The sequence below is a fragment of the Syngnathus acus genome, chromosome 6 (assembly GCF_901709675.1).
Source record: "Syngnathus acus chromosome 6, fSynAcu1.2, whole genome shotgun sequence".
Lineage (NCBI taxonomy): Eukaryota > Metazoa > Chordata > Actinopteri > Syngnathiformes > Syngnathidae > Syngnathus > Syngnathus acus.
The window spans coordinates 12,194,188-12,218,814 of record NC_051092.1 but is presented as its reverse complement, the minus strand read 5'-3'; the positions used below and the strand labels follow the sequence as shown (position 1 = coordinate 12,218,814).

The 24,627-nt window shown below is 42.9% G+C and overlaps 3 protein-coding genes across 5 annotated transcripts in view; 1 reads left to right on the top strand and 2 right to left on the bottom strand.

Moving 5' to 3' along the window:
- Positions 1 to 8,646, bottom strand: part of frmd4a (FERM domain containing 4A) — an 88,795-nt gene extending 80,149 nt beyond the window's left edge. Inside the window, exon 1 of the mRNA XM_037253329.1 lies at positions 8,422 to 8,646. Coding sequence (XP_037109224.1) covers positions 8,422 to 8,466 — 45 coding nt within the window. The 5' untranslated portion in view covers positions 8,467 to 8,646. The remainder of the gene's footprint in view (positions 1 to 8,421) is intronic.
- A 3,223-nt stretch (positions 8,647 to 11,869) lies between these two features.
- On the top strand, positions 11,870 to 19,292 carry impdh1a (IMP (inosine 5'-monophosphate) dehydrogenase 1a). 2 transcript variants are annotated; one of them, XM_037253343.1, is made up of 16 exons: positions 11,870 to 12,611; positions 13,819 to 13,917; positions 14,456 to 14,504; positions 14,947 to 15,048; positions 15,158 to 15,232; positions 15,618 to 15,824; positions 15,904 to 15,991; positions 16,057 to 16,256; positions 16,343 to 16,433; positions 16,508 to 16,603; positions 16,802 to 16,945; positions 17,115 to 17,256; positions 17,340 to 17,483; positions 17,758 to 17,841; positions 18,030 to 18,046; positions 18,435 to 19,292. In XM_037253343.1, the coding sequence occupies exons 1-16, from the start codon at positions 12,376 to 12,378 to the stop codon at positions 18,536 to 18,538; spliced, it is 1,878 nt and encodes a 625-aa protein (XP_037109238.1). In that variant the 5' UTR covers positions 11,870 to 12,375; the 3' UTR covers positions 18,539 to 19,292. The 2 variants fall into 2 exon arrangements, with proteins under 2 accessions (XP_037109238.1, XP_037109239.1); XM_037253344.1 differs by lacking the exon at positions 18,030 to 18,046.
- On the bottom strand, positions 19,101 to 23,423 carry LOC119123927 (proline-rich transmembrane protein 4). 2 transcript variants are annotated; one of them, XM_037253334.1, is made up of 4 exons: positions 23,324 to 23,423; positions 22,940 to 23,246; positions 22,729 to 22,864; positions 19,101 to 21,572 (listed from the first exon to the last, which is right to left on the bottom strand). In XM_037253334.1, the coding sequence occupies exons 2-4, from the start codon at positions 23,192 to 23,194 to the stop codon at positions 19,543 to 19,545; spliced, it is 2,421 nt and encodes an 806-aa protein (XP_037109229.1). In that variant the 5' UTR covers positions 23,195 to 23,246; positions 23,324 to 23,423; the 3' UTR covers positions 19,101 to 19,542. The 2 variants fall into 2 exon arrangements, with proteins under 2 accessions (XP_037109229.1, XP_037109228.1); XM_037253333.1 differs by having other exon boundaries at positions 22,729 to 23,246; positions 23,324 to 23,421.
- Positions 23,424 to 24,627: the final 1,204 nt, after the last annotated feature.

The following is a 24,627-nucleotide window of genomic DNA, read 5'->3' as shown; positions in this document are numbered from 1 at the left end:
ATGAGAGAGAGAGAGCGAGAGAGAGAGAGAGAGAGAGAGAGAGAGAGAGAGAGAGAGAGAGAGAGAGAGAGAGAGAGAGAGAGAGAGAGAATGGCAGAAAAAGAGAATATTTAATCAAGCTCATTTCCATAACTTTCATCATCTAGGGATATTGCTTTTGTGTCTTTACTTCATTACCATTAAACCATTAAAAACTCATTTGATTAACATTCACCTCTCCAAAAAGTGCATCTAATATCATTTATGACAAAACAGCTTTTGCCCACCACATGCTGCATGAAAGATCTCTATTGGTGCGATGAAATAGGCATTTAAATGCACAATTTAGACCCCAAGAAGGAGAAAATGCCCTCCTATTCATCTTGAGCCACAGCACACACATGTCCCATGCTATGAAGTCACTCCACAGTGGTAGCCTGGCAACCGTCGCCATGGGCAACCGGAACTCACTGCAGAAAGCACACTGAGCTTTGCAGAGAGGGAGAGAATAGATAAATCTATATGTATACAAATACATATAGGGGACATCATGTCAACAATCTTTGGAGAGACATCCTTTATTATCATCATCAATCGTGTCAACCTCTCCAGAAACTTGACCTATTTCGGTACTTCTCAAACACACTCAGCTAAAATATTAACACACTGCCACCAACTGGCAAAACACTGTAGAAGCAAGTCTGTAGATTAATTACGACACAATTCATTTCCAGAGGATCATTGTGCTCAAAAGGGAAAATGTATGCAAAGGATACGACCGCAGGGAGATCGTGTCATCTATCGCAATGTTTATAATATTCTTCCATCTATCTTGATAGGTGCAATAACATCACACATGCACACTAACAGAAACACCATAAAGATGCTGATCGGCGAGCATTTCTGATCAAAATTCTTAACATAAAATCGCTCGAGATGCGAGAAACAGGTTGCTCTGAAATGCACCTCTTATGATGAATGTGAATTTGAATTAAATGAATACAGCCTCAGGCTGGACATATTGTCTGTGGGTGGTGAGCTTACTGCATGTGCGAGAGACGGGTGACGAACTTAAGGCTGTGATCAACAAAAACATTTTTGGAAAATGCAAATTTCCACATCGTGAAGGGTATTATTTTTTTCTGTTGTTGTCGTTGTTACAAGTCAACAAGTCATCAAAATGAATTTCACCGAAAACAAACCGGTACGTGAAGGATTCATTACTTCTGTTTTTTAACCAGTGTGACAACTATGTCAGTAACCCAATATCTACCACAATAGTAACTGTGCCTTGGCTATTATTACAAAGACTCTTAAATATGGCCATCTAATGGAATCTCTGGTGGCTAGTACCTGAAATTGCTTGTATTGTCAGAGGAATTTTTTTTTTTTCGTCTTATCTTTTCCACTGATATATACAGGCCTATAATTAACCCTCAGCGACACTGTTCGCTTATGTATGTGCATATGTAGACTACGCGACTGGCCTATCTCCTGTGGCGTTGCCATTTAACAGCACACAAGGAAGACCTGCTTCTGACCACATGGGGTTTGACACTGAACCTGAGCACACAGCGCCTCAAACCACATGATAAAATGCCAGTGGCACTATAGACCTTTTCACCATGACATCATCACACACGCTGGCTGGGAATAACTCGAGCGTTCTGCAAATGCAACACTAGTACACAAGAAAGGCAGAAAACAAATGCTATGTTTACATTTCGACGGTTGAGCTTATTAAAAATGGGCAGTAGTGAAATATACAGTTAACATGAGTGTTGAGAGACTTTTCCTTAATTGTAACAAAATACCAGGTAATGTTTGCAGTTCAAGTCAGCAGAAGTCAATCACTTTTGGCCAACCTTAACGTACCATTTGCAAACATGAAAAAGTCTACACTCTCCGGGAAACATTGTCCAAGCCAATAAACAGTACTACTATGCAATAATTACTGTCTGTATGGAGTCTAATTTCTGTGGTCTCTACCTCCCTCTAGCGGCGAACAAGATCAACTGCAAGTCTCCTTGGTTCCCTCGGGCTTTTCTCTGCTGCATACTTCATCTTTAAATGTTGCGATTTAATGTGAGGCATTAGCACGTCAGTCATGTGAAATTAGTCCCCGGGTCATGTTTGACACCCCTGCCAATTAGGCGCCGAGCTCATGCCCACACACTCAACCTGCATTGATGTTTCTTGCTATGTTTTGAATTGAGCCCCATTCATTCGTGAGCAATCGTTTTTGAGGTTCTTAGATTGCAAGGCAGTATTGCAAACTGTTGCCGTGACAACCCAGGTCGCGCTGGTGTGAGGGATAGAGAGAGCGGCTGTTAATTCCATAGCTAAGCATATCATATATTGGGTCTCTCACATTTGAAAAATCAATACTTGTAGGCTATAATGTTCAAATAATGATATATCCAATAATAATGAAATGTGGATATTGGTTATCTACACAATACCTTTCTATGAGTATTGTATCACTACCTCAGTAGCAAAAGAAGAGATCCAAAACAGGAGCTGCATCAAAAATGTGACTGTCAAAAAGTAGTGTCAAAATTAAAAATGTGTTTTGTGTAGATGGACATGAAGAAAAATATATTGTCAGTGAGAATACATTGCATGATAACTCAAAGCGTTTACTGAAAGTGGCTTAAGATACTAACTAAGCACCTCTTCGTGATGACATGGACTGTTAAGTCAACCCATCTGGAAGCCCTGATGGGACCTACATCGAGCGGCACGTCAAAGAACCGCAATCGCAACAAGACACGCACACACACACATAGACAACAGGAAAGCAGAGCAAACGGAGGTGAAGATGGAAGCGAGCGGAGATTGGTGTTCCTACTAAGACATCTGCTCACTCCCGGAGACAGATGGCCGACCAATCAGACCGCCTGCAGTCTCGATCACTCTGGGCTGCCCGTGCCCCCTCTGGCAACTCTTTTCAGCACATGACAGGTGGCACCTTGCGAGGGTGGAACGGCCACGAGATGAAAAATATTACTTATGTTGGTTGACACTACACAACAAGTTATTCCAAAGCAAATTATTGGTTTGTCCAAATCGTGTTTATCTCCACATCAATATTATTCATGAGCCTGTCAATTGCTTTTCCCATTATGTGATAGCATTAAGCGAAAACACAGAAAGCGGTTGTTTCATTTAGACAGCGTGAGAGAGAGAGCGAGAGCTAGAGAGAGATGCAAAGAGAAAGAGAGAAACTTGACCCAATGAAAGCACGTACTTCAAAAAGCTCATAAGTCAGGTCACGCTTATCTCAAGGCACCACTGTAATTGCAATAAAAGTGTGGCCTTAGCTCTACACTCAGAAAATATATATCCCTGACGGGATGGACCGGAGATTTTAAATCTAATGTACCACTGGCTGCTCCCAAAATGTCCACCATAACGGATTAAATTGGAGTAAACAGACTACTGTTGTGTTTTGATGCTCCACCAACAAGAACGAGCACATTTGTCTTATTTTGATGGCAGATTGGCCTTCTGCGGGGGATCAGGCCATCAGATAAATGTCATGCATGGGCAATAACCTGTTAGCTTGCTGGGCAATGAGGTACGGAACTTCTGTCTGTAAGACTGACTTACAAAACATTCTTTTTTCTAACATATGAATTTTGTTTGTGGCAATGCTACTGCAAGGAAAGCCAGAATAAAGATGGAGAGCCATAAAAATGACCATAGTTTTGATCAATGGTTGTTTTCAGTCAGAGCTGCTCTGCCATTGGATGCACTCCAATGGAAGCCTGCTGCTTACATGGACATGTTCACCACAAAATTCACACCCGAGAGCTTCCTGTGGCTGCAAACAAAAATTGATATACTCAAATAATCAGTCAATTACAAGAGGGGAAACTTCACCTCTCCAGCTCATCAGCAGTTTTTAAACCGGCTGCAGAGTCGACAGTGCAGACAATTTAATGGTGTACGCTGTTCTTACTACGGTCTAACACGCACAAGCCCTTATCCATTTATGCATGCATGAATGTGATGATGAGACGTGAGAACCATGTTTCACACCTTCCTGCATACGTTTGTTTTTATCTTTAATGGAGCCTTCAGTATCAGCGAGTAACCATCCTGAATCCAAAATGATCCCTAATTTGTATTTCAAAGAGAAACAAAAAAAGCTTTGAATATCTTGATGATGTTCCTTTAAATCAGATCAATCCATCCATTAATTTTCTAGAGCGCTCGTCCTCATTAGCGTCACAACCTGTGCCAAAATTCAAATCCCAAAACGAAGCGCTGTGAGGCAGACGTGTGCCACGAGGTCACTGTGCTATCCGGACACTCAATCAATATGGACAAATGATGATCAGTAACCAAAAACACTTCACATTTCCTCAAGTTTGCTTTTCAAAGCTGCACATTCAGCAACTTGATTTTAACCGCTGCCACCCTTTCATCCAGAAGCACACGGCTGTTTTTTCTCATACAAGCTCAAATCAATCCACTCAGCCGCTCGCCCATGAGCAAAACCATCACATATAAATGGATATAAATAATACCCCACAGTTTCTTTTAGCAGAATGAAGGGGAAACGCAGCTCCCCCCCTGCAGCAACTTTGCAGCTTTACTTAGCTGATATCAGCAGTAACAGCTCGCAGCGTCACTCGAGCATGACCGTTCCACTTTCACACAGCAGCCTTGCGCCAATGATGAACTGCAAAACGATTGCTATTGTTCATTATTGTAATGGAGAAGCCGGAGCAAGAACAAGAGATGGGAGGTGAATATGACGGAAAACAAATTGGTTCCGCTTGCACCTGTATCATGTACAACAGATCAAAAGATAGAAATCTGTCGAGTGTGTACAAACACACACTGTAATCTGCCTTATCGGATCCTCCTTCCGCCATTGTTACAGGCAAGAATCAATTATCCCAGCATGATGTCATGTTGCCTCCCCCTCCCCCAAGCAGTCTCCTCCATCTGTACACTTCAGGTGCACATCCCACCAGGAATCAGGAAGCATAACCATAAGCCTACATGCAGGAAAAGAAAATTTGAAGATTTGAACGTGAGGTGTGATCGCTGGCGTTGACACAATGCGACACTCCAAGTAGGCGTTTATATATACCCGCACATGCCGCATTATGTCATAGAGCGCTGATTTGATTAGTGCCAAATGAAACCTCAGGCATGATCACACGGAGCCATCTTGTCTGCGTACTCAGTGGCGTGGTAATTAAATGAGGGACAGTAATTAAGAGCTATGGAAGGGAACATCAAGGGCAATGTGAGGGCTTCACTCTGGCTGGATTCTTCCTTAGCTGAACATGAAATAATATTTCCGTTATGAGGTCATCGTTATGACACAAGCCGTCTTTGCCACGAGTGTGCCATGATGTCACGCAGACGATGGATAAAAAGTGCTCTGATTTCTCTGCATGCATGGTTGTAGTACGTTAATAATGGTGCGTTTCATAACTGTACATCTGTAGACAAAAAAAAAAAAATCACATTTTGCTTTTTTGACGGTTCGGTGCTTGCATTGTCATATAACTCCAAATAGCTGGCAGTACGAGAAACTCTGCTTTGAGAACAGCTAATTATGAGCTAATTACAATTCCATGAGGCAATACACACGTGAAGTGCACACGTGTTGAAATGTGAAATCCCGGATTAGCTGAATGAATCAAAAGCTAAACCTATTGATTGGATGGAGCCTTCGAGATTTTTGCCAACTGCAGTTATTTACACCCGCCAGTCACTAAGAGGCACAGGTTTTAATTTATCCTTTAATAAAACTGAATGTGTCTCATTTATACTTGGTCTGCATTTCATATTATATTTCAGTGTGTCCCTCCGGGATACATCATCTTAGAGACCTTAGCCCGCATCCTGGGAGTGCCCGAATCTAATTTAAAGTAATGAGCTCATAAACATGCACACAATTAGCAGGGTGCAACCTCAATACTGTCAAAGATCTGAGGAAACGAAGAGCCAATCAAAGTTTCCATTTTGGAAGCAGATAAAGCCGCGGACACGTCCGCTCTCATCTGGATAGCATCATTCAGCCTCGCCTTCTATCTCGTTTGTAATCTATTCCTAGATCCGATGATACGGTGGCTGGAGTCATGGTATCGATTTTTTTGTTCTACCCTCTCCATCAACAGCAAAAAAAAATCACAGGCCTTTGTGGCAGACAGGATAAATTTGCAGTGTTTGATTGCAACATGGGCATGACTAAAATGGCGGATACATTGGATCGATTTATTCAAGTTTAATGAATGCATGCCACTTCCCTCGTGTATTCTGTGTCCTTCAAAAGACAACAAATGGTAAATATTCACTCAAATAATTATTTCTTGTTTACCACTTAATACACAGGCCAAAGGTTAGATCTACCAGTCCATCAATCTATCATGTCAGTGTGAATTATTTACAAGAGCTCCCAGTCATAACCACAGGAGATCCTCAATTATTCACCTGTAGTATTAATACACGCAGATGCAGGGAGTGTAATCAATATTTGCTTGGGCGCACATATTCACGCACCAACGCACACACACACTGAATAAACCCTCATTAATAATTCAGGTGGATTCGGGCTCTGAATGTTATTAGGTTACGTGAATAGATCACCCAGCTTCACAATGACTTATCAGGTGCTCATTAGTGTGTGTTATTTACCTCCGCTGGTGCCAGAGCTGCATTTAAGAGCCACTGATGTGCATGCGAGGCTGTTCGGCGCCAAGCGCTGAAGGCTGTGAATGGAGAGTGTACCAAAGACGTACCAATGGAGCGGTGAGAGTGAAAAGTGGCCGCACTGACAACAAAAGGGCGAGGGGCAATTTGTTTAGCAATCTAGTATATCTACTTCTGATTGAGGTGGATTAATTCCACAGTAAGCGTCTGTCAAAGTACCAGCCCTGAAAATGGTCTCATCATGGCTGCTTACTGTTCAATACCGGGCATGGGTTCCTTGATACTTTTTCCTGCATCATCCATAATAAATATTACGTCCAAGTGATTTACACTCACATTTGTGATGTCACTTACTGGAGAGTGAACCTGCATAAAAGACCCACTCTCCCATCAGAGACCCTACCGTTTATGTGATAATCCAATTTCCAATGCACCCTGGGACGTGAGTCACCACAACTCACAGTAAGGCAATATAACCGAGTATTAAGCTTTCATGAAGAAAGTCATTGTGATCATGATGAGGTAAAACTCAAATACAGCAGTGCCTTGACTTACGGATTCTGCAACTTATGAGTTTTCAAGTTAAGAGCTGTTGCTTCGTCCACTATTATGTTGCGACCCAAAAAATGTACCTGAGTATGGTCAGTTTTCTATTGAAAGGGCAATTTTGTTTTAGAGAGCGAGAGTGTGTGTGTGTGTGTGCGTGCGTGCGTGCGTGCGTGCGTTTGAGAGAGAGATTTTTACAATACAGTGCTACTTTTCTATACATATGATATAACGGTACACTTCGATACAAGCTGGGCCACTAATTGAACTTGTAAGTCAAGGTACTACTATAAAAACGCATAATAGTAAAAAAAAAAAACTCAATAATGTACTTTGTATTCATGGGGGTTCAAATGGGAAAAAAATGAAGATGGGGATGATTGATGATGCAACCAAAAGGAGACAATAACTGGCCACATTCTAAGAAAATGAGCCCTCTTTCAACCCATTTTGTCTGTCTTCTGGCCCCATCATTCACATTTGGCCTTTCACCTTCCTCCCGCCGCCGCTTCAATCATTCCTCGCCTCTCCACCCCGCCACCTCTCCCCTGGCCCATTGCCATAGTAACAGACAGCCATCACAGGTGGAGGTAGCAGGTAGTGCAGCGATGCATGACTCCCCAGAGCCGAATTCCACAGCTATAGAATGAGAACGAGCGGAGCGTGCCATCTTCTACCAAGTGGACCGGCAATTACATGATTCTGGACACAATAGCGTGACAAGCATACTTAACATGCAGCGCAGCTTTTCCAAAGGATGGACTTGAATGCATTTACACATGTTGTGCAGTGCTATGTAATTTCTCTCTATGGTCAGCAGAGAAGCAGGTCAAGCTGGTCTGCTTCTTGTCAATGAGGCACTGAATCCTTAGCAAAAACCTTTGAGACATAAGAGACCCCAAAAAAAAGCACTTTTCGCACACACAATAAGTGATAACAAATCCCTCAATGCAGACACCACGTTTAACACACCATAGTCCAGTCCGCCACGCCGCACTGCACGAGCATGTGGAGCAGCAGCGAGACAAAAGCTTGACTTTTTACGAGTCAGAGGTAAAACTCGGCACCTTTCTCACTGGGAAGTTACTTGAAAATCTCTTACTGATGAATGATGGTAAAGGGGAGGGCCACACATCTTTTTAACCCTGCTTTCATTGAGACTGATGAGAGAAAGCTGAATACAAAAGGCGATGACAATACTGTACACCGGGGACTCACCATGAGCAAACACACAGCCGATTCGGGCATGAGCTGAACGGCCATGGTCCAATTCTTCTCGGTGTTAATTTCCTTAATCAGGACGCGCTTACGTTCTTCCTCTCAATTGCCGCTCTCTGTCCGACTGAAGAGACTGGTCTTCACACCCAGCTCTCACCTCCTCCTCTTCCTCCTGTCAGTCAGCGAGTGCCGCAGACAGCAATGCCAGTCTCTGGAGAGTCTGTGGCTGCGACTCTTCTCTAGGATGCGATTCCTCCTCCTCCTCCTCCTCCTCCTCCTCCTCCTCGTCCTTCCAGGGCAGGATTTGCTCCCCCTCACACACCCCAACTCCTCCTTTTGACTTTTTACACTCCCCCCTATCTCTGTCAAACCTCAATGTCTCAGGAGCCTCCCCCAAACTCTCCCCTTCCTCTTATTACAGTCTGGTGTCCGTTTTTTTTCTTCCCTTCACTTAAGAGCACAAAGCACATTCAGGCATGCACGTGGCTTTCTGATATGAAACTCCGCCTACTATTCCTCCTTCCAGCTCCTCTGTGGTGGGAAAAATGAACACTCACCTCTCCAGACACCAGGAGAATGACGGTGACAGAGATCCACAATGCACTGAGGATAAATGATGGTGAAGGCAGAGCAAATGTGAGGGTGAGAGAGAGAGAAAGAGACTAGAGAGAGAGAGAGAGAGAAAGACAGAGACAGAGGATGAAAGCTCGAGAGCGAGAGTATTGCTAACTGATAAGGCTATTTCGTCTTGTGGTTGTGATAAACATATAAAAATAAAAATATCATAAAATATTGTTTGCTCCAGAGGAGTTCATCACCCATTTTGAAGAGCATCAAAGTGTGATGTGGCTCGATCACGGAGGTTGACCACAGTCACTGCAATTTTTCATACAACTGTCTCAGCGCTCGTAAACATGCATGAGGGGTACGAGAAAGAAGTGTGTGTGTGTGTGTGTGGGGGGGGGGGGGGGGGTGACAACTTGATGAACGAGCATAATCATTCCGGTGATGAGTGCTGTTTTTCCGTTTGTCTAAACACGCGACAACATCAGGAAGAAGTGACAGCTTGCTTTTAAAATATGCACGTCCCCTTGAATTAAACATGAGCAATAATGGTAGCTTCAAGCACGAAGAACTTATGAGTCGTTGTTTATGCTCAAGAGTGGAGATAATTCATCAATTATCAGATCACTCAGAACTAATTGCACATTTTAAATCAGCCTTTTGAAATCTTTGTGTCACATTTTAGCATCAGCTTGTAAATACAGTGAACCCCAACACAATATCTTGATCCTTGGGGTATTTTGACAAAACTGGTTTGTTATCATTTCCTTGAATAACTTGAATGTCTCACCAAGCAAACAGACTGAATAACTTCGATACACAATGTCCTGAAGATAAGTGTCTTTTCTTATTCCGTAACTTCTAGGCAATAGTTTGCCATTGCAAGCTTTTTAATCTAATATGTCTTTTTAGCTCATCTCCAGCCCCAAACAAAACTGATTCATACTATCATTATCCACTGTCTTTAGTCCCAGCTTCTAACCTTAACCTTTCTGGGGATGTGTTTGCTTACTTAACTATCCAGTCACAGATACTTTGAGAACAAAAAATAGTATTTTGTGTGCATGTTGTACAGGCTTCTACATTAACAGTGGCCCAAGAGACCAGGACCACTATGTTAGTGTCCCGTACAAATGTAATAAATAAATAGGATTATTCTTGCTTTTATTTTTAGATTTGAAGATCAATATTTTGAGTTTTAGCCACTTATATTGAGTTTTTTTTTTTTTTACTGCACAGCACATGCAAAAATTATATGAACTATTAAACAGTACGAACTACACGGAACAGATGCTTTCTTGAAGTCTTAAATAACAGACACTAAATATAAAGTTATCATTGCATGTCATTGCTGTACCTGAGTTCAACATGGGATGGTACTGCTGAGCAAGAGTCCTATGGAGAGTCGGTGCCGTCGGCTCTGGGGATTTGGTCGTCACAGTTGCACCCACAAGTCCTCCAGGAGGAGACATGCATGCTTTTTTTTTTCATCTGTTATCTCGTCAAGAAAATAAAGAAACATAGTTATATTGAGGAACTGTCACCCAGCATTTGAGCAGGCTACAACATGGCTCATTTACGAGTGAAAAAACAAATTACAAATTCTATCGTTCCTTTAAATAGCATGCCAATATTATTTTTTAACAGCGACGCAAAACTCACAATCCTTTATATCGCTATGGTTACTTTATCAATTCATTTAGGTAGTTTTGCTCACCTGACATCCTGCCATTACATATAGTACCTAACACCGGGCAAATTGACATTAGTGTAATGAGTTGTTTTGTTTACCTCGAAGGACCCGAAAGCTGTCTCAAGTGCCTGCCTGAAAAAAAAGCTTAGACGAAATGCTACAGTATATCAACCACGATAAATTTGTTAAAAGTGCAACAAACCATAAAAAAAAAAAAAATGTTTTTTATTCTTCGTCCCTACACCCACCTTCCCCTCAGTGACACCTACTTCTGGGTCACAACAGTTTTTTTTTTTTTTTTTTAAATATCTGCATCCTTACTTTCTTTAATTGCTTAAACCTATATTTATTTTCCTACCTTCTTCCCTCCCTCCTACCTTCCTTTCTGTCTTTCTCCCATTTTTCCTTTCCCCAGACATGCTTTTTATTTTTCATCCTTACTATGTTTTCTTAAAAGTATGTCTGCTCTTTGTGATTCAACCCCAAGTATGTATTATTTTTTAAACCATAGCCTATACCATTTTCCAGTGCCATAATAATATGCACAATAATACAATTTTGCAAAGTGTTGTACATCAATAATGTTTCTATGAGAGAGCCAGAGAGAGAGAGAGAGAGAGAGAGAGAGAGAGAGAGAGAGAGAGAGAGAGAGAGAGAGAGAGAGAGAGAGAGAGAGAGAGAGAGAGCGAGAGAGAGACTAGAGTAAGAGGCTTTTCTGGTTCAATCCCTGGGTAACTGTCACAAGCAGTCACCTGCAGATGATGGTGTCGAGGGCACCCGAGGTAGCACAAATATATATTCTTGCTTCACTTTAATATTCAGCTGTATTGTTGACCCTCAGTGAGGTTATGACAATGAGAAATAGTATTTTAGGTAAGTAAGCAGATAAGTCTTACAAAACCCCAAATGTTAAAGCAATTTTTTTAAGTGCCAACGTATGCTCTACTAAACAAAACTACCACAACTTTCAACTGGCTCACTTTTTGCTTACAAACGACATTGTGTGATTTGACCTCAGTCTCATTCACACATCCGTCTCCTTGAGCTTGGCAAGAACACGCCCATTCACACCGTGCTAATCCCCAGGAGGGTTCAAGTGTCTTCTTGACCGTTCTCTCCCTCAGCCCAACCGCCTCACTCACCCAAACACACCCACCTCGCTCCATCCCATTTTGCATTAACGCTCCCAATCCTCTTTGAAGCAGAGTGACGTCCGCGACTGTCAGAAACAGACTTAAGCTCCGCCGGCTCCAGGAGAACAGTAGCGTGAAGCTTGTGTGTAGGAATAACCTCAGGAATAACCAATCAGCACCGATATTGCGGGGCGGGAGGACCTCAAGGGAGGACAGATCTCCTGCCGCCTGAGAGTTGACGCCCATCCTCAGCTGCTGCTCATGCCGCCGGGACCTTACAGGGGAAATAAACATGCGTTCCTTGATAACTTAAAAGTCTTCCCTAGGATGAACACTAAGAGACTGCTCAGATTCAGATTCCTCTTTTAAGGACTTAAATTGACACTTTAACTTCATTGAGGTCCTGCTGTGATGGCGGCGAAACAGATGACAGGACAGCTTCAGGCCATGTCAGGTGTGCCTGAAAGGTGTTTGTGTGATCACGCACTCCAAGCGCTGGCTATGAATGCGTGCTTCTAATCGCAAGACATTGCATTCCTAGAACGGTCGTAGGGTTTTCTTGGGATGGAGGGTCATAATTATGAACGCTTCGGGGACGGGGAGAGGGACAACTATCAGATTGACTACAGGAGGATTGTGGGGGATATGGAACCGGCACGGCCTCGCCCGCTCAGCAGAGATGGGGAGCAGCCCCTCCATTGCGGCAACTACGCCCACTCCACGACGCACAGCCACGGGCATGAGACGGCTGCCCAGCGGTACAGCGCCACGCGTATCCAAGCCGGGTATGAGCCAGAGAGGTTAGTCTGCACTGCTGCCTGCACTGACCTGAACATCACTTTGCACCGAAACGTAAAGCAACTTTTTCCATCTGGAATTAGGTCTCTACTTCCTTCCTGAGGCCAAACTCATTCAAGCAAATTAAAGTTGGGCCAGGTGGTCAGCACAAAGTTTCTGGGTTTGGAACTCAGATTTCTCTCTAGAGCTTATCATAATCCAGGTGGTCCCGTATCTCTCAACCAAAATCAGATGAGATAGACTCCAGCTTGCTAATGACTCTAATGAGGACAAGCACCCTAGGAAGTGAATGGATTGGTATTGCCTTGGGCACCATGGCGACCTTGTGATTAGCATATCCACCTCACAGTTCTGACCTTCCAGGTATCAGTAATCCAGGTTTTGAGGCTTGCATTGGTTTTCTGGCTTCCTACAAAAGTAAAAAAAAAAAAAAACAGACATTGAAGATTCTATTGTCGATTGTAGCGAATGTGAATGACTGTCCACGTTTTTGTCTGCCTTGTAATGACAGACAATTATATTGATTCTCAATACGATTACTTTTTACTCTTACAATCAGCGACCCAATAATATTTGTTCTGCAATCCTTTTTTGGCTCCCTGATGTTACTGTGAACTTTCGCCCTTGGTTTGCTTTTGCTCTGCAAATTTACAAGTCTGTTTATCACGCACCTAAATCCTCTTACCCCGCTGAGCGTTCTGTCTTAAGTGTGTTAGAAGGAGTTTCCATTAATGGAAACAGATTCCTTTTGTTAGCATTTTCTGTGATGATTTGAAGGAGGATCTGGCACAAGCATGTGTGCAGGACAAAGAAGTCAAGAGAGACAAAAAAAAAACATTCTTGCAAGTGGAGTGTCTCTTGTAAAGGTGGAAAATCGCTATCAATTTGACAGATTTGCAGTGACTGAAAATTCAAGCGTAATTAACATGATCATTGAGGAAGCGCTTAATTATTTCAATTTTATGTTGCTCAAGTTAGTGCTGTGGACATTTGTTTTGATGGATAGGCTAGCAATTATGTCACTAAATTACTTAATATTAATTATTAATTATAATTATCTTGGCTAACCCAAAGGCAACAATTTTTTGTCATCAGTTCAGGTCAGTCAGCGGTATTAAGATTCTGCCACACAACCTTGTGCCTTTTTTTCTTTTTTTACAATTATTCTAAAAAGCTCCACAAATTCTAAGCGTGTGTTTTGTATTTCAGCATGGCCGACTACTTGATCTCCGGAGGCACAGGCTACGTTCCCGAGGACGGATTGACGGCACAACAGCTCTTTGCCATCGGGGATGGGCTGACGTACAAGTAAGGGATGCCAACAAGGCGTGCGCACCGCAAACATTTCCCCAGCTGACATAGAAAGTGCAACACGGAGTTGTGCACTGTCTTCCATTAACTGTGTAATCTTGTCAGTGATAACATATCTGCATGGGTTCTATATGGAGGATTATTTTGAGTCGCATACTTTCAAGGATGACTGAGTGCTGAGTGGATGTTAAAAGCATGCGTGTGTGTGCGCGCGCGAGATAATCGGGTCACTTGTTTCCTTTATGGCTGTTTGCGGGGTTTATCGGTGTCAAGAGGATAAATTCAGAGAGTATTTCCATTTGGATTGGAAGATTAATATTTTCAATAAGGGGAACTTTGTATGTTTAGCGAGCTTTAAAAGAGACATACTTGTCACGATTTAATCTTAATTGACAAAAGGTCTGAGGTAATTTGGTGAAAATACAAAAAAAGCACACTCCAGTCGGTTTTATTTACAGTACATCATGCCAATTCATAACAGAAGTACCGGGTCATTCAAATACATACAATACTGTATTTTGTCTCCCTTTCCCAGTGATTTCTTGATCCTGCCTGGTTTCATTGATTTTACTTCTGATGAGGTGGTGAGTATCTGCAACCATGGACCGCAGTTCATTTAGTGAAAAATCAACCACACTGCATTGTGTCACTCTTGCAATCTGCACCGGTGGTATCGCATGCTTATTATCCTTGCCATGTTTTCTCCTTCGCAAACTCAGCTGGGACATTAAACTGATTTCCAGCACGTCGCATGAGTTGTTGTCTGAAAGCAGATGCCCACTGAAATCGCACACCTGCGTCCCGCAACCTCAAGCTTGAATTTGGTCTCTAATGATCTGGGGTTGGCTTTTGGATACATTGCATGCATTGAAAGAAAACTAGCATTTGATTAACAAATGATCTGCAGATGCAACTCTGCGATGTGTTTGAAAATGTAATCATCTAGCATCAACGCACACACCTTTGTGACCATGCAACCGTGTGATAAACTCACATTGTATTGCGTCAATTGCCGCCGTTTTGCAGGACCTAACCTCTGCATTAACACGGAAGATCACCCTGAAGACGCCTCTCATTTCATCTCCCATGGATACAGTCACAGAGTCATCCATGGCCATTGCTATGGCAGTGAGTGCCACCTTGTGCTTCTGTGGCATGTTTTTGTTCATCCAGTTTATCCATCTGATTGCATCATACTAAAGAAAAGTATCTGCTGTCTCTGTTTGGCCATGTTCAGTTGATGGGAGGGATTGGAATCATTCATCATAACTGTACAGCTGAGTTCCAGGCAAATGAGGTGCGCAAAGTCAAGGTAAGATATGAATGATACCATTTACCCCATTTACAAGCAGCAAATGAGGTTTTGAAAAATAAATAAATAAATAAATAAATAAATAAATATTAATTTGCATATTTTTATTCTTGTTTTCCCATTGTTTGGTTTCTTTTCACATTGCTTTTTCCCCCATGGATGTGCTTTTTTGGTCAGGTGTGAATAGTCAACAAGACCATATATCATTCTTTGTTGTAGTATATTTTAGGTTTTCTGGTCATTGTTGAAAAGAAACCAAACAGGGGAAGGTTGGACCAATAAACTCGTTCGACCAGAGAACACTAACGAAGAACACGGCCCTCTGAAACCATGCTTAAAACTCATTGACGCTTTTTTTTACTCTGACATATTTTGTTCTTGTCAGAAATTTGAGCAGGGCTTCATCACGGATCCTGTGGTAATGAGCCCAAGACACACGGTAGGCGATGTTTTCGAGGCTAAGATCCGCCACGGTTTCTCTGGCATCCCTGTTACGGAGACCGGCAAGATGGGAAGCAAGCTGGTGGGCATCGTGACCTCCAGAGACATTGACTTCCTGTCTGAGAAGGACCACGACAGACCCCTCGAGGAGGTGTGTATTCAGCTTATCATATTGAGTTCCAAGAAATGCTAATCTCGTTATTTAGATTCAGTCTGACCTATTTTCATAGGCGATGACAAAAAGGGAGGATCTCGTAGTCGCACCCGCTGGTGTCACGCTAAAAGAGGCTAATGACATTTTACAACGGAGCAAAAAAGGTAAACGTGCTATGGGAGAAGATAAATAATCACGACTTGAACCTAAACATCTTTTACTTTTTTAGGTAAGCTTCCAATCGTCAACGACAGTGACGAGCTGGTGGCCATCATCGCCCGGACTGACTTGAAGAAGAACAGAGACTACCCTCTGGCTTCCAAGGACTCCCGCAAGCAGCTGCTCTGCGGGGCAGCGATCGGCACCAGGGAAGATGACAAGTACAGACTGGACCTCCTCATGCAGGCGGGGGTGGACGTGGTGGTCCTGGTGGGGTTTGACAGCACTTTGATCAAGCTCAAATTTATGCAGTAAATAAAACAACAAGCAGTACATAGGAAATTTCTTCTTACTAGGACTCCTCCCAGGGTAACTCTGTTTACCAAATCAACATGATCAACTATATCAAACAAAAGTACTCTGAACTCCAGGTGGTTGGTGGGAACGGTGAGTTTTTTTTTTTTACTTTACTGAGATCTTCAATTACAGATCATCGTTGGCACTTGGTTGTCTCTTTTTAGTGGTGACAGCTGCTCAGGCTAAGAACCTTATTGATGCCGGTGTGGATGCCCTCAGGGTGGGCATGGGCTGCGGCTCCATCTGCATCACCCAGGAAGGTAAATAATAATGATTTGTGCAAACAGCTAGCATGTAAACAACCATAAACTGTTTTCCATAGTCTCATTATACAACACAAACAACCCACTTTAACATCAGGCTCAGAAATATAGGCTAGCATACTTTGTCTGAATTGATGGCTAGCACACAAAGACAAAGACACCAGAGATGGTCAACTTTTGTTTTTGGCTTTATAGTCATGGCTTGCGGGCGTCCCCAAGGCACATCAGTGTACAAGGTTGCAGAATATGCCCGCCGCTTTGGAGTGCCCGTAATTGCGGACGGGGGCATTCAGACCGTTGGGCATGTGGTCAAAGCGCTGGCTCTGGGAGCATCCACAGGTACACATGCACGATGTAAAATGAACAAGAACAAAAAAAATGCAGTTATGAAGGTAACAATGCAGCGTTTATTGAGACTGTAATTTGAGAAAACATACGTATTAAATCTGGTAATAATTTGCAGCGGTGTGCAAATGCCATCATTCTGACTATTATTTTCTACACTCAGTGATGATGGGCTCACTTCTTGCGGCGACCACAGAGGCTCCAGGAGAATATTTTTTTTCTGATGGAGTGCGTTTGAAAAAGTACAGAGGAATGGGCTCCTTGGATGCCATGGAGAAAAACAACAGTCAGAAACGCTACTTCAGGTGGGTTTTGGTGGCCTTTTTCTTTCCTGTATAAAAACATGATGCTATTTCTTGACATCATCATCATTTTTATGTGTGTCCAGCGAGGGAGACAAAGTGAAGGTGGCTCAAGGTGTGTCAGGGTCAGTCCAAGACAAAGGCTCCATCCAGAAGTTTGTGCCGTACCTCATTGCTGGCATCCAGCATGGCTGCCAGGACATCGGAGCTAAAAGTTTGTCAATTTTACGGTAAGAAAAGTAATAATGAAAGACCAACTGCTGAATGTGGACACTTAGTAGCGCGCTTACTCTGTAAGAATAAGATTCAGCATAGTAACAAATTCATTTTGCGATTAAATGATTATTCTTCGCCATTAAAAACACTCTCGCCTTCTCGCATCACTTGCTGCAAGGTCAAATTCTTAGAACGCAATCATCTGTCATATGGCTTAAACGTACTTGAAACAAAGACAAACATTACCACCTTCTGGATAAAGTTTGGTACTGCTTGTTTTCAACTCAGCTCGATGATGTATTCTGGAGAGCTGAAGTTTGAGAAGAGAACAATGTCTGCGCAGATGGAAGGCGGAGTGCACGGCCTTCACTCGTAAGTTATTTTATGAAACATTTACCCTCAAAGTTTTCATTTTGCATTGTGTGCATTTTTCACCCAATTTGAGGCCAACCACTCCTCTGTTTTGAACTCATCTTATTCAGTCCTATTGATGGATGCAATGGCCATGAAACATCATACTGTCTTCTCTCTTCCTCTTCTTACTCATGCTGTCATATTAGATATTCCTTTGTACCATGTAAGTACATCATGCTGCTTTTTTCTCCATGTTTTTGAACAATCCATGACCTGTTTCTCACTCGTCAAGCCAAGGCACATACTTAAAATAGATACACCAAACAAAAATAAGTTTACAAAAATTTGAAAAATTAAAACCACACATATATATTTTTCGAAGTTATTTGTAATTTCTGACCATTTCATTGTTTGACTGTCACTATCTGTTGCTGGCATAGATAGGTGACCAGAGATACATTATTTATTCTAAAAGGTTAATGACTTTTGTCGAAATTTAATGATCATTTTGCACACTTGGCACAACGGTTAGGAATTATTAGTTTGACATACAGGTACAGTGTGATGATGTCATTATATGCCAATTTTCATACATTTTTGTTCACTTGCAGTTATGAGAAACGACTTTACTGAGGCTGGAGGAAAAGGAAACGCCCGCTCGGGACCGGATGTGCCCACGCCGGCCCTGTTGAGCAGACGAACGACGCCCACGTGAAAATACTATTAAAGTCTCTCCTTCATATTTCAGCAAGGTTTTACTTTTTACAACACAATAAGGTAAAATGAGGCTCCTACCTTTGGCCACAATACAATGCGGTACTCTCTTTATAGAGTGAGTTGTATCCAACTAAAAAAAAAAAAAAAAAGTTTCCATAGTTAGAAGCGGACGTTGCTGCCATCAATTTTAATTTTAATACATACAAGTCGAACCTGAGTATAAGTCACCTAACCAACCACACTCTGAAAGGAGTCCTGGTCTAAACAATCGACTGAGTTCAAGAATTATATTATAAAATATTTATAACGTTTAGATGATAATAATACTATATTTTCATATTAATTGAACAATCTTATTATTGTTATAGTTTGCAGTGGCATAAAACTGCATTGTATAATAACGAGAGGTGACATTCAATTGTATAGCTGTACCTAATTAAGTGTCCACTGAGTGTGTATTGCCTAGAAACTCAGGTACATAAAAATCAAAACAATTTGTGCTCTGAAAATGTAACAATTTATTTCATCATGAAAGGAAGGCATCACAAACATGTATTTTATTGAAAACGTTTTTTTCTTTTTTGCTTACTGTTGGAGAAAAATCGACATTGTACATTCCTTTATTACCATCTCACTTGCACAGTTAGGTGCAAATTCAACAGTATGTGCCGTGGAAGGGCCCGTTTTGTGAGTGTACGTGTGTGTGAATGATTGTTGGAATGTGCACATTGATTAAATAGATGACACTGATCGCACACTCTTGTTCTAAGATATTGCTCATTTTATGTAGAAAAAAATATATCAATACATTTCTCTGACAGTGTCAATCAAAACAGAGCATTGCTACCACAAAAAGACACAATTGTTGCTCTCGTATTTCATTAGATTGCAAAAGCGTACCTAATTTTGTCATGTGAATCATTCACAGTGAATGTCACCACCACCTTGAGAAAATATTAAATTATAAAATCATGAATTAAATTTATATATATATATGTAAAACTACAGTTCAATGGTGTCACTGCAAATGCTGAAAGTGTCAATTTGCTTGCAAACATTGACAAACTCTGCCTGCACAACCAGATCCCATTCTAGCTGCTTGCTGTCGCTAAGGTGTTTAGTCCCCGCCAGTCGTCCAGATCCCTGGCTATCCCTAGAGGTGGCGCTCAAGGTTCGGTATCGTCTGTAGTAAGACAAGTGAGGGATGGCGCGTGGGAGGTTGTTGTGCGCCACGCTTTGCCCTCTGTTGGCCCAGGAATTGGAGCGTAGCTTTCTTGTCTCCTTGGCGTTGCTACACAAGGCCAGCGTTGAACCGGAAATGCTTCCTTTCCAATCAGGCTGCTCTGATGACACTGGTGCTTTGTTGTGAGATTTCAGTATACCGAGAGATTGGGAAGGTTTACAATTGTTCTCCTGGTCCAGCTCTCCACAGGAAGAGGTTCGATAAAGACAACTGTCCGCAGAGGCGGGCCCTTGTTTCGATGTGCCTTGTTCAGGAGAGTCCATTGAATGGCTGGAGGAACTAGGAAAGAGTCTCGGCAAGCCAAATATACTCTGAGAAAATAGGGATTCACCGAAGAGAGCCTGGTCGATACTGCGGGACAAATCTATTGGAGATGGAGGTCGTAGGTCCGCAGTAGAGTCAGCCCCTAAACTCAGAGAGGATAGCTGAAAGTTGACATTTTTTGGCTTGTGCACTGGACTCGCAGGTGTCGGTAGTGAAGTAGTCTGGGATTGGTTTGGTAAAGAGATGTAAGCAAGACCATTTGCGGAAGAATCCACCATCAAACCAAGCGGAAGAACCTCCGACTGTCCCTTTGTCGTGACACCGCACTCTACCATCTTCGGTGGTATGTCGGCTGAATTTGCATGCCCCGGAGAGGGCAAGGACATCCCACGCGAGGGCGAGCTACAGGACAGTCGAGACCAAGACCTCGGCCTGGGATGAGCCTTGAAAGACTTGTTATGACAGAACAGAGGATGCGTGCTGATGAGAGACAAACCAAGACATACTCCGGCCTCACACAGCCGGCATCCGATCTGATATCCCCACCAGGGCCAGGGCAGGAAGCCGTAGCTTTCCACCCCGCCGAAACCAAGAGCGTGTAAGATTCCATAGAGTTGAAGGCCTCCGCATCCTAACAAACACACGGAAGCCCAGACTCCGGCACCTGCTGCTCGCCCCCAGTCTTCCACTTTTGCAAAAGGGCAACTGAGGGGATGCGTCAACTCAGGAGATCCGCCGCATTCCCTATTGTCCTCCAGCCTGTAGATGTGTTTGGTGTCCACTTGTACCAGACAGTAGAAGATGACAAATGAGCTTGAGAGAAAGAGTGCCAAGCACACAAAGACGCCCTGAGGGACGAGGAGGACGATAGCGGGGATGCTGTGAAAGAGCTGGAGAATACCAATGCAGCCTAGGGAAACACCAAAGTGCACCAGGGATAAAGACAGCAGGAGGCAAGGTTTGGGGAGGGCAGACAGCGAGGGGGAAATGGCCAGTGAAAGGGCAGGATGCTTGCGGGAGCGCAAAGAAAGAAGGAAGAAGGCAAGGGAGAAAGCAGATATCAGACAAGGGAATGGAAGCTGAGAGAGCAGCAGAGAGCTTAGAGGAGGAAGACGGTCTTGATGTCTGTAAGCGTCATAGAGCAAGCCGAAAGCCTGAATTCCTGCGAATCCGCCGAGGAACAAGTGCAGCAGCGTGAAGTAGTGGCTTCCAGATGGACACCGGAATGGCAGGCCCAACAGGCAGACCACTGAGATCAGGCCAAACACCGTAAAGACAGACCCAAGACCGTAGATGTGAGCTTCCCAGGCAAATCCCCACGTGGCGAGGGCGGTGTTCCAGTCCGAGTACAGAGGAACAAAAAGGGCAGGACTATGATCCAGACCGGGATCCAGGGAGTCACTGGGTGGAAATTCATCCTGGTACATGTTGGGAGTCCATGTTGGGATTGCTGTTGTGACCGATGTCCGAAGAGGACCACTTGGCTTTGGGAGTTGCTGGTCATCGTCAGCACCTTGGACCCCATCTGTCAAATGACAAGAACAGCTGAGTTAACCATGGGCATCAAGCAGTCCCGAGCTATACTGGATTTTTGTTCTGAAAGGTCTTTCTTGCCAGTGCCTGGTCAAGGGAGTGGAGTGGGTGGAGCCTCTGATATTGACCAATTCCGATGTGGATCAGCTCACCACTTGTGGTATGTTGCATGTGCAAATGCATGGCTGATGAGTAGTGACTCATTTGCATGTGACAAAACCCAAAACCTCCCCCTCAAAACAGGCTAATTTTAGCATTGCTATAGAAATAGGCGTGAACGTGCTGCAGCTCTTACATATTTTAGAGATTCTGCTGAAAACATGTCAAATATTTTATAAACACAGAAACCTTTGAAAGGAGAGACTAAAGGATTTATTTGGACTTGTGAGGATTGACTCCAGGATTGTTGTTGCTATGAAGATGCAGCTTCTCCGGGGATGTACGCTACAGAAATGAAGTGGAGTACGTGATGTTAATCCATTATAAAACAGAACAGGCTTGTAAGTGGGTCACACAGAGAGTGGGGAGCAAGCGCAAGTAACGAGTGCGCATAAGAGTGAGGCAATATCGACTTCTCCGCCGCTCCCATTTTGCCCGGATAGAAATATACTGAGTGGTTGTTGTATGTTGTTGTTATTGAATCATTTCAAAGAGATTCTGACGAGTGATATGCAACTCCTCATGAAAAAAAAGCAATGCTAATGCTCAGTATTTTTAGTGGTTACAAATGGAACGCATCCTAGTTTTGGTCTTCTATCTATCTATTTCTCATCCAACAACACCATGTGATTTTCCTGGGAATAACTCCGGATCCCAGCCAGCCTTTTGCCACACAAAAATAAACATTCCCATTTACACCTATGGAAATTTCAATTTCTTTAATGAATGCATGTTGATGTGGGAGGAAGCAAAATCCCAAAGCTCAGAATTGTCATGCAGATATGCTTAACCGCATGGTCACTCTGCTGCTCCAGCCCACCTAGTTAAGCTGCAAAGTAAGTTTAGCCTGGTTCATTAGTGGAGAGTCATACTTCAAGTATGTACATTTTTTGGTCAAAATAAAATAATGTGTAAGTCATTCATTTTGAGATCATACTTTGTGATATAATTACGGTTAAACCACTAATATAGTCAACTAGAAATGTTACCTCTTTCTGTCTCTGTGTTAGCTCCTCTAATTGGAATCACATATTCAAAGGCAGCTTTTGATGTTGTAACATTCCTTCCCGATCTGCCATGTGGAGTGCCTTTCTGCTTGACGGATGTAAGATCTGGAGCGGGTTCCTCGGTTGGGAAAACGTTCAAGATAATGCCATCTGTTGAAGAAGCTAATGATGCGGTAACTTCTGCAGCACTCACAGTCTCTGGTTCCTCGTCCCTTCGATGTGATGGCGTTGTCTCCGAAGCCTCCTCGAGATCACTATATTCACCGAGAGCTCCCTGCCGACCGTAGTCCCAACTCACAGATGGATTTGAGGAACGTCCGAGTATGTTTTCCTCAATTCCAGAATCAAAAGCTTTACGTGAGAATCCCTTGGGATGTTCTCCCGTTAGCAACGTGCCATGAAATGAGAGAAGCCATAATAGAAGGTAAAGATTCCATTTAAAAAGCATGGTGAGGCTCTGTAAATTCCCACATCACATCTTGGATTGATAATTTGTCCCCCTAGAGGCAAAATAACCACAGACATTAAAAAACACGAGCACAGCTAGAATAGATTGTAACTGTTTCAGCATTCTTACCTCATCCGTAATCCACTCTGCTGCTTCCAACACCGGATCGCTGCATAACTGCACTCTCACAGCGTAGTGCGCTTTTTTTGTATCTACACACTCACACGCACACGCACACGCAGTTGTAGACCCCACCTCTTGCAGATAAGGCCCACTCACTCCGCACATTGACAGTTGATCTACATTTTCAATTTGCCCCATTTGCATTCAACTCAAACTATTGTTTAAAATCCAAACCAAGGCTTGAGACCCTAATTTGAAGCCCTAACCTGAGTGCCTAACCCTGACATGAAACTCTGTCTTGAGAGCCTAATCCTTGTTTAAAACCCTAACACAAGCAGGAAACCCTAATTTTGAATCCTGACTTAAAACTAAGGTCAGGGTTTCAAACTAGGGTTTCAAACTAGGGTTTTGAACTAGGGTTAGGGTTTCAAACTAGGGTCAGGGTTTAAAACGAGGGTTAGGGTTTCAAATTAGGGTTTAAAACTAGGCTTAGGGTTTCAAACTTGCGTTAGGGTTTCAAACTAGGGTTTCAAACTATGATCAGGGTTTCAAACTAGGGTTAGGGATTTAAACTAGGGTTTAAAACTAGGGTGAGGGTTTCAAACGAGGGTTTAAAACTCAGGTTAGAGTTTCACATTAGGGTTTCAAACTAGGGTTAGGGTTTTAAATAACTAGCCCTAACTTAAAGCCGAGTTAGACATCCTATCTTGAATGCCCAACCCTTGGAACCCTACTTTGAAATTCTTACCCTTTTCAAGCCCCTTATTTGAATGACTAATCCTCGCTTGAAGCCCCAATTCGAAATACCAAGTTGAAACCCGAACTTAAACATTTGACCCTGACCTTGAGCCCTACATTGAAAACCTAACCCAGGCTTGAAAACCTAATTTAAAACTTTGACTTTGACCGACGAGCCCAAGTTTGAAATCCTAACCCTGTCTATATGTGTGTTCGCAGTCAAGTCAAATCAATCATGTCAGATGACACGACTCGTCAACCGACCGCCACAAAAGCTTGCGGTAGCCAACTGTTGTTGAATGATCAATACACAGAGCTGGATACTATTGACAGCTGATGCTGTTGTGGCCTTTGTGCTAAAGTGCCAGACACGCAGCTCCGCCAAAGAAGCTCTCTTTGAATAGCAAAGCATAATAATTGCGTAATAATGGCAGTGGGTTAGGCAGAGGTGTGTGATAATCCTCACATTGTTGCATTTTAAAATTATTCTGACGATTATAATTATTGGTGGGCATGTTGAGATGTCGCAGCAGTAGTCTTGTATAGAAGACTGCTAGTACACCTAAACAAGA